At 46.4% G+C, this 16,046-nt stretch overlaps 4 protein-coding genes across 4 annotated transcripts; 2 read left to right on the top strand and 2 right to left on the bottom strand.

Moving 5' to 3' along the window:
- Positions 1 to 1,220: 1,220 nt before the first annotated feature.
- FSUBG_11902 (alpha-n-acetylgalactosaminidase precursor) lies at positions 1,221 to 2,972 on the top strand (the record flags this gene model as incomplete). Its single annotated transcript, XM_036676635.1, has 3 exons — positions 1,221 to 1,325; positions 1,384 to 1,479; positions 1,536 to 2,972. The coding sequence occupies 3 exons, from the start codon at positions 1,221 to 1,223 to the stop codon at positions 2,970 to 2,972; spliced, it is 1,638 nt and encodes a 545-aa protein (XP_036532600.1).
- Positions 2,973 to 5,279: 2,307 nt separating this feature from the next.
- On the bottom strand, positions 5,280 to 9,015 carry FSUBG_11903 (uncharacterized protein; the record flags this gene model as incomplete). Its single annotated transcript, XM_036676636.1, has 6 exons — positions 5,280 to 6,426; positions 6,650 to 6,710; positions 7,132 to 7,227; positions 7,314 to 7,643; positions 7,699 to 7,897; positions 7,948 to 9,015. 6 exons carry the CDS (start codon positions 9,013 to 9,015, stop codon positions 5,280 to 5,282), a joined length of 2,901 nt encoding a protein of 966 aa, XP_036532601.1.
- Positions 9,016 to 9,969: 954 nt separating this feature from the next.
- On the bottom strand, positions 9,970 to 12,926 carry FSUBG_11904 (dienelactone hydrolase family; the record flags this gene model as incomplete). Its single annotated transcript, XM_036676637.1, has 7 exons — positions 9,970 to 10,588; positions 10,639 to 10,736; positions 10,789 to 10,925; positions 11,553 to 12,115; positions 12,164 to 12,219; positions 12,268 to 12,456; positions 12,924 to 12,926. 7 exons carry the CDS (start codon positions 12,924 to 12,926, stop codon positions 9,970 to 9,972), a joined length of 1,665 nt encoding a protein of 554 aa, XP_036532602.1.
- A 489-nt stretch (positions 12,927 to 13,415) lies between these two features.
- FSUBG_11905 (homeobox 4) lies at positions 13,416 to 15,971 on the top strand (the record flags this gene model as incomplete). Its single annotated transcript, XM_036676638.1, has 3 exons — positions 13,416 to 14,817; positions 14,915 to 15,281; positions 15,335 to 15,971. 3 exons carry the CDS (start codon positions 13,416 to 13,418, stop codon positions 15,969 to 15,971), a joined length of 2,406 nt encoding a protein of 801 aa, XP_036532603.1.
- Between the last annotated feature and the right edge of the window lie 75 nt (positions 15,972 to 16,046).

Below are 16,046 nucleotides of genomic sequence, written 5' to 3' on the forward strand. Positions count from 1 at the left end.
TATAGTAGCTAGCTTTAATATTAGTATTATTATAGTATTTATTATTCTATAAGGATATTATAAATGCATTAGAATTTAGCCTTATATACTTATTTAAAAGGTTAAGGGATTTTTATATAGTAATATTATATATTAGGGTTTAAAGTTAGAATTTAAAGAATTTAAAGAATTAGAATTTGAAAAAAAATTAAGGTATTATTAAAATACTATTAGTTATATAGTAAAAGTTACTAGAAGTTACTTCCTATTTAGGCTTATAACTATTATATAAAGCGTAAATTAGTTATAATAAGCAATTTAGCATTAATTAAAAGAGCCTTATTTTCTTTAATCTAAGGTAGCAGTCAGGTTAACCTTATTAAGCTACAGAAAATCACACAGTAGGCTTAATCTAACCAATCAGAGAGGGATATGCTGTTTACAGCTTAACAGTTGTTTTCTGAGCCATACTGGGACGAACGACATCTTTATGCCGCGTGATGGACCGCTATGACCCCCAAGAATGAGGAGATATTAATCTCCTAGCATGATAAGGAGTAGAATTTATATGCGATCAGAGGAGCAGAAACCATAAGAATATAGAAATCTAGCGCGTAACTTGCTCTTCCCTATAGATCCGTGTACCCGCTGTGGTATCGTATTAAACAAGCTATGTAAGTAGCATTAAAGTTTCCTTTCCCTACCTATGCCGATATAATGACATTTACATCCAGGGTACCTTTTATAATATGTTAAGCAAGTTACTCTTTTTTATAAGCCATGAGCGATAGCAAATTGGGGGAAAGTACGGATATGCGCAATTGTCTTTAAACTTTGCGGGGAAGCGGATCCTAACTGCGGAAAGACCCGTCGGGTCATTTGCATTTAGAAGCGCACCTCTTATAAGAAGGGCTTTCTCTGACGAACTGTTCTTAAAGAGGACACCCCTAGTCTCTTAAGAAAAAAACCGATTCGCGGGGAAATGTAGAGATGGCAGATCATAGTCGTATTTTCGATGGACTGGGTTCACAAAGACTTGCGCAAGGAAGAGATCGTCGTCCTCCGCATTATGGCCTCAAGGTATAGATTCTCGGTTGAGACGGCAGGGTAATGACGTCGACTCTATATATTGCGCAGTGTATATATGTAAAGAGCGCTCGCAAGTGTCTGGAGGGGCAAGCATTTACTGCAGACAGGTCCCCCAAAAGGGCCTTCACCTATCAAGTCACTAATTCGAAAATATGGCACTACCCTGGCTCGCAACCTTGGCGCTCCTGCCTCTTCTTGCTCTGGCAGAGAGCGATGGCTTCGGTGCCAAGCCTGTCATGGGCTACAACAGCTATAATGTAGGCAGTCCAAACCAAAGACTTGCTACCAGGAACTGCTGTCTGACACTCGCTGAAGGATGTTGTTTGTAGTCCCAACCAGACATATATGCACGACACCATCACCGCCATGAAGCAAAAGGGCTTCGTCGACCTCGGCTACACCATGTTTCAGGTGTGACACATACCTCTCGCTGAGGCTATTCGACAAAGACTGACAATGATGAACAGATTGACTGTGGTTGGTTCAGCAAAGAACGTGCCGCGAACGGCTCACTTACATACGATAATCAGACTTTCCCAGACGGCATTTCGCCTTTGAGCAAGTATGCGATTAGCCAAGGAATGCAATGGGGCATGTACACGGGTGCGACACCTTACCAGTGCATGCCCGAGTATGTGGAGGACTGGCCAGCGTCTCAATACCACGAGAAGGCTGATGCATTACAGTTTGCTGGATGGAACACAGTCTATGTCAAAGCTGATAACTGCTTCGCGCCGGACGACACGCTCGTCCAGCGATATACCAATTTGTCAAATGCACTTAGGGATGTTGGGATCGATGGTATGATGGTATGTGAGTGGGGGTTGCCAGCCAATGGAGACATTGACCCGGCCGTGTGGACAAAGCCCATTGCTACGTCGTGGCGTGTGGCTGCTGATATTGCTCGAGGCTGGGATTCTGTCTTCCGTATCACCAACGAAGCCATTCACGTCATCCTCCAGGGCAATTCTGGACCTGGTCACTACGGTGATATGGACTCGTTGGAGGTTGGAAACCCGGGGATGACCCAGGCCCAGCAAGCGACTCATTTCGCCATCTGGGCCATGTTCAAGAGTGCCCTTATCATCAGCACCAATGTGGTCGATATGTCATCTGAGACTCAGTCCATTCTCAGCAATACAGGTCTCATCGCCATCAATCAGGATGACCTTGGAGCACCCGTGCGCCTTATCCAGCGCTACCCTGACTACGATGTCTACGCTGGTCCCTTGTCTGGTGGTGATATGGCCGTACTCATCGTGGACCAGTCCGGGAACGGCGGTAATTACTACCTCGACTTTATCTCTCTCAATGTTTCCCGTGCTGATGTCCATGACCTGATCGCGAACCAAGAATGGCATTACTTCAGCGACTGGTATGCGAAACTGCAGCCGTACGGCTCGTCTTCGCTGCGCTTGACCAATATCCAAGCATACACTCCTCCAGCTGTTACATACAAATACATTGAGGGTAGTTCGGGCGTCGTCGACAACGGTGCAAAACTTGTAGACTGCTCTGCTTGCTCGAGTGGCCAGGCTGCTGGATACGTAGGTGGCGGGCAGAGCGACGGTGGAGGTAGCGTCACGTTCACCGCCATCAAGACGTCGCAAGCCACGCAGAACGTCAAGATTGACTACATCAACTGCGAGATCATCTATCCCAACGAGTCTGGTCCCAACGCGAGAGGTGCTCGGATCTCGGTGAACGGTGCCAACTCGGTCGACATTCTGTTCCCTGTGTCTGGATACTCGTGGACAGCATCAGTGCTGCCCAACTTCCTTGTTGAGTTGACCGGGTTTTCCACCAGCAAGCCGAACAACATCACCATCACTGGTATCCCCAACGGCGTACCCAACATTAGTGGCTATGCTCCGAACATTGCAGGTATCTCCGTCTTGGCCTAGTCGGCTTCTTAGATATAGCGTAGGTATATAGAAGTTAGGCTATTAAGTTCTTACTGAGAAGAACTTAAACTGCCCAGGCTTGGATTACGTTATAAGATATATTTATATTATTCGGTATTAAACTTATACTCGACTGCAATCATATCACCATCGACTCCATTTCTACTACTTAGTCCAATGACCTTGCTTGAGATATGAGAATTACTATTCACCACTGCAGACTATGGGGATGACTGTGGCCTAAATGGTTAAGCATTGGGCTACGAACACAGATAATTAACAACAACACGATATTTCCTTTCCAGACATAAGCCTTCACCCATAAGCTTTCATAATGACCAATAAATCTGCAGACATATACAACTCAGTAGCCTTCTATACTACCGCAGGGCTTGCCTAGGTGCCTGACTGCTGCACCAAAGGGCGGACAGTAGCAGGGTATCTCAGAAATCGAGAAATATGAGATTTTCTGGAATCCACACTTGCAGCGTATTTCAACAGCAGAACTTCTATACTAAAAGCAAATCTGGCATGGCTCAATTTGCCCAGGTTCAAGGGCTGAAATTTCATAATATTTAAAGATATCGGTACAAAATATCTGGCTTCGCGAAAGCCCACTGTATCGTGGACTTCGACCAGCTCTCAAATATGCTTCACACGTTGAACTTAAGGATAATGTTCCTAAAGGATATTTGGACTCGCTTATCCACGAAATGGATATTAGACTAGCAAGAATGGCGAGGTCTATCAAGCCACGGCCTGTTATGGACGTTCTAGTGACATTTAAATATGTTTCTAGACTGGCTCGAATAATCGTCCTCGACCTACTTTTAATAGGTTCTCTCTCTAGACAGCTTTCCAAAAAACCAAGCCTTCTCCTTGTCTTGGGCCAGTCACCAATATCCACTGTGCTATAGACCCTAACCCTGCCACATATAACATAGCCAACTGAAAGCCGCGAAAAGCTCAAGTGCATCTTCAAGTCTCGCTCAAACTCAAACGAACTGACCGTGGGATTGGTGCATATGATAGCCGTGAGGGAGAACTTGTCCAAGATTTTCCAACAAGTCTTCCCAACAGGATGGACAAGAGCTGGCCCTAAGTTCCAAGACGCAATCAAGCATAACCTGGTATAAGTATTGCTAGACTTTGGTGCCAATCCTCAAAGCAAGATTTGGCTAGACTCTTCTCGCGGTGTGTCCGCCTTCTCTTTATTCGTGGCTGCTAGTTTCGACTTTGAATGGAATGAACAAGCCGAAGAAATGTATTCCCAAGCCCTCGACTAGTTATACGAGGAGGAGCACACTTATCAGCAGTGAGAGCTTTCTCAATGAACTTCGATCGTCGGGCTTGGGCCAAACCCTCCTCGAGGTCTCCATGATCGACTTTACCGAGCCTAATTCCTTCGTAGGAACAACTACTACTGGATCTGCCCAACAGCACTACGAGCTTATCCTTGACCAGTTCGAAGAGAGGTTGTGAATAGTTGACTCCTTTAGTAATGAGACGCCACACCCTGTCTTCTTTACAAGATTGCTTAGAAGACTGGCATCAACTATCCTGCCTAGGTAAGATGAGGTTACAATAATAGACGATATCTAAATTAGAGCATGCTCAAAGATCCACGCATAGGGAGTAGCTAAAAGTTTCAGAGCATGTTAGACGATACAGGAATACTAGATCTATAGAGTGAAATAAGGAATAAGTATTAAATAAAATTAATAATTAATAAATATAAGCAGAAACTTGAAATAATCTTATCTATGTATTCGAGTTCTTACAGAGGTTAAAATGCATTAACATAGATGAATTAGTAGTTGTAAACCCAGATACTGCTTGTTAAACGGATATCAGACTTTCTGGGCCATGATCATGTATATAGGTGGCATAATCAGGGTCGCTTAGAATCCTTTCAAAAGTTTGAAATGCCTCAAGAGAAAGAGGATTTCCTATGCGGAGGCCACTTATCTCGGGTTCTGATAAAAAGCATCCAAGCTCACAGTAGTGCCATCGAGGTATAACATAAGAATCCATTTTTGTAGTCGTGACGGCAAAAACAATCAATTCCGTGCCTCCTTGCGCCATGGTAAACTCAACGATCGTGGCCCCGGCGAAGCCTCCATTCGTTTGAGTCATTCTTCGAAGCCAGTTTAGACCGGGTACCTGGCAATGTTCCATAGGGCATATCACGAGTATGCTATCATGCCCGGCGAATCGGTTTGGTGGAAAGGTTCGAATTCCACTGAAATGATGTCTGTCAGAGTGGCGTCCTATGAGGCTAAAGGATAGCAATACACCGGTTTTACACTAAGGTTGGGTAGTAAGCGATGACGGCGTCATGCTCTCCGAGTCAGCATGTTGCACTGGAGTGAACATTTCTGTAAGTGGGGAGCCCCTGTAGACCATTCCAGGGGCTAGGGGAATGGGGACGTCTGGGTAGGAGGCTCGAGTAAAGACGCCGGTGAGGGCTTCTTTTTGCATAGCTATTCCAATATTTCTCTCCGTCCCAAGCTCGACGTTGAGAATCGCAATGTACGAGGACCAGCATTGAATTAGAGGAAGCCGAATAGAGATACCAGAGTTAGCAATAGCGTAAGGAGTTGGCTTGACGACGTGCCGGTGACGCTGATAATGCGAAGCTTCTAGAAAGCTATGTGGCCTAGGGGCAAGAAGGCTGACCTGGTTTGTGCCCGTGGCCCATGACCAGCAAAAGAGTGAGTGATCGTCTGATGTTTTCAGAATCTCCTCTTGGAGTCGAAAGAAAGCTCTATGCCCTTCACCGTATATGAGAGGCATATGAATACCAAAAAAGCCCAACATACAGTACGCCATGTCCTCGATCCTTGTCGTTTCACGGCGGGACAACCAAGACATTCTTTCAGCTATGGACGCTTCATGGCATTTCGGGCTCCGAATATGTGACCAGTCTTGTTGAGTGGTATTCCCCATCTTTGGATGAGACCTGAGATACTCGATTCCTATGCCTGTGGCCTCGGCAATGTCGCAAACGAGACTGGACCTGGTCCCAATTCGTGACCAGTCGGCTGCATAGAAGACCACAGAATCAGGGGCGAGGAGCCCTTGGAGTGTCCATCCTCTCTTGAACCAGCGACTTTGCCGGAACTCCTTCGCATAAGACAACGGCTTAAACGTCGGAACATCTGAAAGATATGCGTAACAAATATCTGCCTTGGAGTACCAGGCAAACATGGAGTTGATAGCTTCTGTAAGCTCGGCTGAGCTGGATTTATCGATGCAGTTGGTGTCAATCCATACGTATGAGTAGTCGTCATTTCTGGCTTGCTCACAGGCCTCAATGATCTTGGTAAATCCCGACTTCTGGACCACCGATGTTGGGTCTGCCCAATCCTGGAATGTAACCTCTTCTTGCCCCCAAGTATGCGAAAGGATTGCGTACTTCGGGATTTTGCTTTCGTGGAACTCCTCGAAGGCTCTGGTGTGAGTGTTGATTAGTCTCATTATGTTATTAAACGATAGCCAAGTAAAGCTTGAAGCAAATAGAAGCGATTTAGTATAAAGTAAAAAGTAGCTCTGGACGCACAGGACGTGCTGCGGGGTAATTATGATTCTACACCTTGTTAATATGACTAAGTATTGCATATCGGCTATAAGAGATGCTCAATAGTCCTTATGCAATCAACACGGCAGGTGATTACGCCTGAGTGAGTTTGAGAGCTGAGCCCTCTTTAGAGAATTTTTCAAGTTTCAAGCACCCCACTGCAAGTAAATATATATATATTTAAAGTCAGATCTCTCCTTAAGATCCATTGCTCCTATACATTGCTAACACCTGGTGTATGTGACGCTGACCCAAACACTGCTCTTTAGAGGATGCAAGTTTCTCTGCTGTCTGAAGTATATTCTGAATTTCTCTGCGAGTCAACGGTATAGGCCGACTCGGATCATCAATTATGCTTTTGAAATCAGCGACTGTTGAACGGCGCGAAAGATTGTGATCAGTATTCTTGAGGAATACGCCAATGGTCCTGTCCAGCATCAGGGTTCTCGAGCAGTTATCGAGGTTCAAGAAAGAGACAACCTGTGCTCGGTGTTGGAGGGCCCTACTTCGCGGAAAATCTTCTCATCATTTAGTCAAAGAAGTCTAACTCTCGCAGGTGTTATAAGAAACGTAACTTACTGCTACTGGCCATGGTAAGAATAGTTATACCAGAGTAATCGTCTATTGCTTGGAGAATGATCGAGGAAGTTGAACTGCCCGACTCTTGCCCATAACCTAGAACACTGTCACAATCATCCAAAAGGATAACTTGACACATTAGCTTCAACAAAGTCTCTGAAAGGGTCGGAATGAAAACATACCTGCCTTCCAGATATCACCAAGATAGAACGCCTCTTTTATGTTATCCTTAACTCGATCAAGCTCTACACCGACTTCATAAGGCGCTAATCGATATAATGGCTTCCTTGCGAATTCGGCAAGAGCCTCTGCAGTGAATGTCTTGCCGTTTCCTGGGTCACCATAAAGCAGAATTAACCTACTCCTGTCTCGGCCTGCTGTGAAATCTATAGATGCTTCATTTTCGGGTAGAAGTGCCCTTAGGACGTCCTTCTCATTCTCGGGGATAGCCAGCATATTAAACAGATCCTCGTTCCAGACTATATCGGCCGCGTATTCTATAGCAAGCTTTCCTATAAAGGTCTTGTCAGTGTAGCAATTTTATCTATTGAAATTGGAGGCACCAACGCCACTTCTTGTCGTGCAATCCGAAACCATATGTTGTTGGTGGTAGAAGAAGGGTAAAGCTGCCAGCAGGAGGTGAGGTCGACTCGGTGACTTCCAGTGATAGGTGCTCTTCAACATGCCCAGTGACGACGTTATCAATGGTGTTCAGTCTGTGAGCGCGACGATAGGATTCGATGTCAACCATATACCGGCCATTTTCCTACGCAGTGGAATAAGTATATGATCAGTATAATAATTGGGTCTCAATACCATGCGATAATCGAGAGCCTGGTTTGGGGCAGTGTAAAGAACCAATCTCGGTTTTCGAAGCTGCCAGAAAAACTCCCCGCGCTTTCTAAGGCGATGCTCGATTTGTTGATCGAATCTTAGAGGAAAGATACCGAGCGACTTGATTGGCACCTTGTCCACCTCCGCGGCATGCTTTGGCCAGGGTATGGTGATAATCCTTTTGGTTTTTGCAAAACGGCCATCGAATTTCCACATTTCGCATTCTAACCGTATCGGACTCGAACCAGGTATAGGAGGATATTTTGACAACATGGCGACGTGGTGGCCGTCTTCGATAGTAACTATGATCTCACTCGGCCCAAATAGCTTGTGAAAATGCCTCTTACTTACAAGCCCATCACCAAGAAAAAGGTTCTCGGCCTCTTTATATTCGAGGCTAAATTCCGTGTCCAGGTACTCAAGAAGGAGATTGAGCTCTTTGCTTTGACGCTCTGGTAAGGAGGGAATGTAGTCGCGCAGCAGATTCCGAGTGTGATAGAAATGAAGGTATGGTGCCACCATGTTATGTTCTCGTTTCCAGCCTAGTAACAACGACTCGTCCATAGAGTCTTTCTGGGTGTCTGCCTCCTTCACTGCCTCTATTGCGGTGTTTAAATCGTTCGATACAATTTCCATATACTCCCCTTCGGCTACCGCATCATAAGCATCGCTGGGCAGACATAATTGAGAACTGAGGTAAGGCGGCTCAAAGTTAGCTGAAACCTCTCGTAAGGCCTCAAATAATGCGTCATGGTATTCGAGACAGTTATAGGTGCGGTGTATAATGAACGAAATAGTAGGATCCTTTTTGGCACGCTTCTGGGAATCTTCATCCGGGATTCGACCCCTCAGGGGGTTTCTGTTGTTATCGCCGACAAACAGACGTGGAACATCTAGATATGACGAAATAGCAGGATGGCTAGAATGGGCTGGAGTTGATCCAGGGCATTCCACTCGATGAATAACTATATACCGAGGTATTGAGGCGCTGGACTGAGACGAGATGGCCTGAGTAGTACTAGGAATTTCATCAACGTTTTTTCCCGCCATTTTGACGTTTAAAAAAGTTGCGGAATTTGGTATTGTGAAGCCAGACTTGAAACCATTGAGGGTAATCAGGGCAATTAGGCGTTCGGAGGCAGCAAATCACATTGCGCCACGTCAGGATGAAGAGGGGGAGTCTTTAGGCCTGCTGTACTGTTTACTTATTATGCTATAATATGCAATATGCAAATAGGTATTTCTTATTAAACACCATAGCCATCCACCATTTTGATGTTATTAAAAGTAACATAACCACAAATGATAACTCAATAGAGAGAGATTATCTACAGTAATCAGAACGCATAGCATCGAAGCACAGCGAGGACCAAGATCTTTGTAAGATGATAAAAGATACGGTAGTTGAAGCGATTTGACAGCAACGCCCGCCCATCAACAAAAGTAGGTAGGATCGCATGCTTGAGTCTCAAGTTCTAGTCTAGTCGAAAGTCCGCGTTACTTGCCGTTGGCATCTGGAGATAAGACAAGTAGTGTTGTAGATGTTCAAAAAAGCCGCCTGCTATCAGCAGTGTCGAGAGCAGTGCCTTTGTAGGGTTATGATATAGAGTTTGGCATGTGTGGCCGAAGGATGTATGTTAATTTGTTGCCTTGTCACGAATTGGCTTATTTATATTGGGAGATTTATCTTTGTTAAGGCTATGCGTATTTTGCCTTCCAAAAGCTAAAGTTAAATGGGACTTTTCAGTGTGTTAGCTTGATATTCCTCGTGGAGGCGTCATAAGCTTTGGGCATCAATCAATCACGAATTGGCTTGGATACTGCGTACTTTGTATCTAGAATTGTGCTATGGCAGTTCTGTTTATTTATTTTGATAATAAGGTAAGTGCAATCAAAAGGCGTTCCTGTCCATTCACAAGGCGCACTCAATGGTGAATGTGAATCATTGCTAAACCGGGTGTGCTTTGTTAATTATTTCCTGTTGACTATAATCTAGAATTATCCTCAGGAATAGCTCATACCATTAGATCCTCCACACACATTGAAAGGCAATGGTTGGAACAGCAGGGGATTGTTAGCTGACACAGCCTCGCTGGAGGCCTCGGATACTAAATCCGATTGCGGCCAATGCAAAGTCATCATATCTGTCCCCCAGATCGGCGCTGAAAAGTCCATATAGAAACCATCGATCCAGTGCTGTGATGAAGTACTCAGGTTGTCACTACTAAGACAGCGATCCATTGATGCATTCGAACCATCTGTAAGCGTATCGAGATAGTGTTCCGGTGGCGATTGCTCAGCTTGGCAAGGCGTGGGTAACCCGGTATCCGGTACCACGGCCTCCTGCTTAAGGACGTGTACTTTGTGTTCGTTCTTGTGTCGAATTGGACCCTCTTCCGATTTGTCTTCATCTTCTGAGACCATGGAGGGTGTTGGTGACTCGGCTTCAGTGCTCGGTAGCGTGTAACCTAGTTTATGAACGATATCGTGAACTATGAGCTCACCACGATCGTCCAACTCAGGTTCATCAAAGTCCCATGTTTCTCCATTGCGCACCATGAGGTAAAGCCTTTGAATGGTAGCTGTGAAAGCAGCGTCCCTCGTCTGAGACACTTCTGTATATCTGATATCATGTTAAGTAACGTGGGCCTTTTATAACTCCGAGATACACACCCTGACGACAGTCGCCTAAATTCTTTCTTTGGTTCGTTTTCGGTGGTGCAGACAAAGCCATCGCGCTGGCACCTTGTGCATGGTGGGAATCCACTGCACTTTTGTGATGTGAGTTAGTTAATATGTTGAGGTCCGGTGAATAGTACTCACCTTGGTCTTTCTTAATCGACATCTATCACAAGCTCTTAGCGCTTTCTTGCGTCGATCGTTGGTGCTAAAGCACTGCGTGCGACGCTGAATGGATATGGTATGCCTTGTCGCATATTCAGAAGGGCTGCAAAGTTGGTCTGCCATTAGAATAGAATGGGTGATAGTTGTTTCAATATTGTGACCTTGGTGGAAAAGGTAAAGTCTGGGTGTCTTCGATGAGGGAATGAGTCGTTGAGATCGATAGACATATAGGACTAGACTTCTATATGGAAACAACAGATATTAGCAGCTTTTATAAATTTGAATGCAAAACTTACAATATAAGTAAGAGTTATACGCTTTCTTGTCTTATAATCGTGAGTTGTTGGGCAAACCGGTGACGTCTAGCCCTCGCCAAAGATCCTGCAATAAATTTTATAGCTTTTAGAGAAATAAACTTTCGCAGCACGGCAAATTCTTGTGACTATAGTGAAGATCTTGGCGCTCAGTTGTCATACATTATTATTCGAGAGCCCATGCTTTTAGTGATCTTTGATGGCGCAACGTTACAATATGGCGTTTATGGCTTTATGACTGCCGAACGCTAGTGATAATCTGGCCGTTAGATCGACGTTGACGTTTGGTTTGGTATGCATTAACCTAAAACACTGCCTAAAAGAATCATAAAGCGCGGCAGAGGACAATGCAGAGAAATTATCGTTACTGCATGCAGTATTGTATGACGTCGCGGAAAGTGTGTCTTACTGATCTTCTACACCACTAACCCAAACGGTCTAGCCCAACTTTCTCAGCCGTGTCGCACAAAAGTCCCTTGACTTGACCGAAATACGTCGCAAACCAATCCAAAGCCTGTTTTTCTACCTCCTTGCTCTGTTGAAACAGATTCTCGTTCTTGTCATCCACCCGCACGCAGAATCCGTGCCCGGCTCCAGGATATACTACCACCTCTGTAGGAGTTTTCAGATTCTTCCAAGCCTCTTTCATCACATTGACCTGAGACATAGATGTGACAATATCCCTGTCTCCGATAGCAACAGAAACAGGCTTGATAATTGTATCTGCGTCTCCGGGCAGCGACATGCCGCTTGGGTGGCCTGTGAAAACAGCATCAACAAGCGGTATGCCGCCTTTGGTTATAGATTCTGGATGCGCCAGAGTCAACACAGGTTTACCGCCCCAGCAGAATCCTGCGGCTCCGATGCGTCGCTGAGGACCCTCGTGCAAACGGAGGGCCTCGAAAAAGGACCGAATTCTTGGCCATGAAGCTGCCAAGCCGTTGTAGTAGAAGAAGGGCGCCATTCCGTATATGGTCTGCGCGAGGTACCAGCTATACCAAGTTAGTCTCTCACCTATTAGAGCTATTAGAGTCACCCACGGCTTCCATATCCAGTTCCAACTTATAGCTGTATCAGTCAGCGGACCCACGATGTCCTGTAGAACCAGTCAGCAGTGTCACAAATCACGTTAGTGCCCACGTACAAGAAGCCATACAGGGGCCGGTCTACCATCCATGAAATCTGGAAGGTAGACCAAAAAATCGCCATTCAAGGTATATTGATCAGCAAGAAGCCTGTTGTTCACAAACTCCCATCCAAATGCATCTGGAACGATGACAATAATACCCTTGATGAGTTTATTATCTGGTGGCAAAGCAACATAGGTCAAACGCTGTTATATGGATTGTGGAATAAGAATTGCTAGGATGAAAGACTTTAGTTAAGAAGCAATGTGAAATTAAGCTAGTTATTTTCGCTACTACTTATATTATATCCATGTCCGCCGCTAAGCCTGATGATGTTATCTCCGTCGGACCCGGTGCTTATTTTTATCGTCTTTCCGAAAATTCGGCCTCTGTTTGGTATCGGGCGCGCGAGATTGTTGATTGATATTTAAAGCTTTTGACGTCTCAACGAGACACATCAAGTCATTCAGGTATTTGGCATTACTTTTATATATTTCATGTTGATTCAGATGCGATACCGTTCGCCTGGCTTTTAAGACACTGTTTCGTTTACTTGTTTATGAAAGAGAGGTTAAACCTCGCAAGCTAACTTATGGCAAGGGCAAACTCAATGGAAGTGTAGCAGCTTGATGGTAAGCAATGATTTAATTAAATAGTATCCTGAACAGCAAACCATGTTGATTATAGCTATTTAAGCTGCACCAATGATATAAACAAGTATCAAGAGATACAAGGAACGCAACATCTCTAGGGTAGGGTTGGTTCAACACCTAACCACAAATCAGGTTAGCTTACCTATTCCGGCCGGTATGCTACAGGTACCACATTTTCTTGACACAAGGGCGCACTAACTTATCTCTTCCGTATCGACCAATAATAGCGCCTCAAGCAACTTAGCTGTGCTTGATTTTGACTTCCCCCCCCTCACCTCGTTCGTGCTATGCATCTTCCCTTGCACATATGTAACAATTCTCGACAATCATTTGACCTGAGGCATTAGTAACATTGACATCGTTGCGGACCAAACTCCGCCCAGTGCCTGAAACGAGCGCTGTCGCTGTCTGTCAACTTTCGCCGTCACATCAGCACATAGGGTGTTTGACAGCCAGGAGAAGACCCCGGGATTGTTCGGAATCTTCTTTGTCTTCTATTTTAGGAAATAGAGATGCCTGATGATCCGGAAGGTGGCATGCTTCTGCCCTATTGCGATGACGATGGCTTGAGTTTCTGGTGCCGACAGCTCTTCAATGATGACCATCACCAGTCCGTCATCCCAGGCGACTTTGTCGTTGGTTCTCTGCCCGATGACCTGGCGTCTTTTGACTTACCATGGACTACCATTGGCGAGTACACTGACCTTACAACTCACGACAGTTATCCTCCTTCCGATCTCCCTGCAGTCTCCTCCCAACCACCCCAGCAGCTACCTCCTACGACCTCTTCTGGCGAAACATGTCATCCGGCCTGCGGGAGCCTGCCACCAAAGAGTGGAACTCGTTTTTCTAAGGATGCGCTCAAGGTTCTTAAAGACTGGCTCAGTTCTCACAGCGATCATCCCTACCTCGACGAGGAAGACAGGGAGATGCTGCAGCGCCAGACAGGTCTTAACAAAACCCAGATCTCGAATTGGCTTACCAATGCTCGCCGTCGACGTAAGGTCCAACGACCCAGGTCTACCTCTCCTTATGTCCGCAACACCTGGACCGGACCTATCGACATTCCCCGGCGTCCAGATACACCTGCCTTTCACAACGATTCAGGCAACCTGAATCCCCTGGAGCGTTGGGTTGACTCACCGCCCGAAAACGAACCCGCCTCAGTCACAGCCATCGCCAAGGCCGTCGCCTTAAACTCAAAAGCTTCCTCGGGTCAGAACAGCCCACGCTCCTTTGCCTCCACCGATGGCGGATCTAACCCGTCAGTCTATAATGCCTCTTCTGCTAGTAGTGCTGGCACTTCAAGCGGTGCCTCCTTCGGCTCCATGACGAGGCAGCGTGGCCGCCGTCGAAGAAGACCCGTTCCCAAGCGCAAGGAGAAACCCTCTTCGGCCGTGGCCATCAAGAAGTTCCAGTGCACGTTCTGCACAGACACCTTTGGGACCAAGTACGACTGGCAGAGACATGAGAAGTCACTCCACCTCTCATTGGAAAGGTGGATGTGTGCACCTAACGGCCCTCGGGTCCTTAACCCCCAGAGCAACCAGAACTGCTGTGCCTTCTGCGGCGAAGCTGAGCCTAGCGATGATCACATCGAAAGCCACAACCTCTTAGCCTGTATGGAGAGGCGGCCTGAAGACAGGACGTTTTATCGCAAGGATCACCTGAATCAACACCTAAGGCTTATGCATAACGTCAAATTTCTTGACTGGAGTATGAAGTCATGGAAGGTCACTGGACCTGATATACGGTCGCGCTGTGGGTTTTGCGGTATAGCCATGTCGAACTGGTCAGATCGAGTGGACCATCTTGGGGAACATTTTAGGAAGGGCGCTACGATGGCTTCCTGGAGGGGAGACTGGGGTTTCGAACCTCCAGTGCTCAAGATGGTTGAGAATTTCATTCCTCCGTGTAAGCCCCCAAAATCCCATATTAAATCGATTGAAGAGTATCTGGCCATGGAGGCTAAACTCGACCGTATCAAAACTGACGTTGTGTAAATATACAGATTTGATCGAGAATGATCGCCGCTCTCCGTTCCCTTACATCGCAACCGCCGCTAAAGCCGAGACCCCCGAGAGTTCGTATGAGTTAATCAATCAGAAGCTAGATCTTTTTACAACCAACCACCAAGAGCCAACAATGACGGACTCGCGACGCCGGGAGTTGAATGAAATCGCACGAAAGCAGCCCTGCTCCGAAATGGCTACCGGAAAAGCGGGAGCGTTCTTCCTGACCGACGTCAACTGTTATCGACGCCTGAATCGCGAGTTGACTCGCTTCGTCACTTCCATCATGTCACTCAACAATCCGAACTGTCATGTACCCACCGACGCCGAGATTCAGCATCAGGCTCGGTGCATAATATTTGATGAGTTAGTGCCATTTCCATTCCTTTTATGATTGACATATGCTGACCACGTCCCAGCGACGACCCATGGAACCAGACTGCTGCCGATAACGCCGAGTGGCTGTTGCGATTCAAGCGTGATGTCGGTATCTTGCCTTCCGGGCCTGGTCTTCCGCTGGACATCAATTCCTGGAGCATCACCGACGGCGGCTCAGGTTTCGCACCTCCATTCGCCTTCCCCAACAAGAGAATGCTGCGCGCAACTTCATCCTCACCGGCCTCGTCCAGCGAGTCTCACAGCTCTGCCAAGGTTGAAATATTCGTCGGTAATGACGAAGCACCCTTTAAGACCAATCAGGCGTTGTTGGACGGGTATATCGAGACCTTCTCATCGCGCTACGACCGCCCTGCTACAGTCTTTTGCTCGCGCGAGCTGGAGAGCGGCCTCGTTAGCTTCGTCGAGGGAGAGATAGCACGTGGTGCCGGCTTCCCTTCGGATGAGGCGATGAGGTTGCGTGGCCGTGAGATTCTGGGCCGTGATAAGACGGCGGCTGATGATCCCGATCTGCTGGCAAGGTTCAAGGCGTGGATGATGAAGATACGCCACCAGCAGTCGGTGGCCATGCCCTATGATATCAACAGCAACCTGAATGACGCGGAAATAGATAGCATGTTGGCTGATGCGAACTTCGATGTGATGTTGACATCATTCTAGACAGTTCTTGTCGCATACACATGCCGAACCTTGAGTAAAATCCATGACCCCTCTATGGAAACTACAGCAGGAAAT

Source organism: Fusarium subglutinans (genome assembly GCF_013396075.1).
Source record: "Fusarium subglutinans strain NRRL 66333 chromosome Unknown NRRL66333_c0000240, whole genome shotgun sequence".
Lineage (NCBI taxonomy): Eukaryota > Fungi > Ascomycota > Sordariomycetes > Hypocreales > Nectriaceae > Fusarium > Fusarium subglutinans.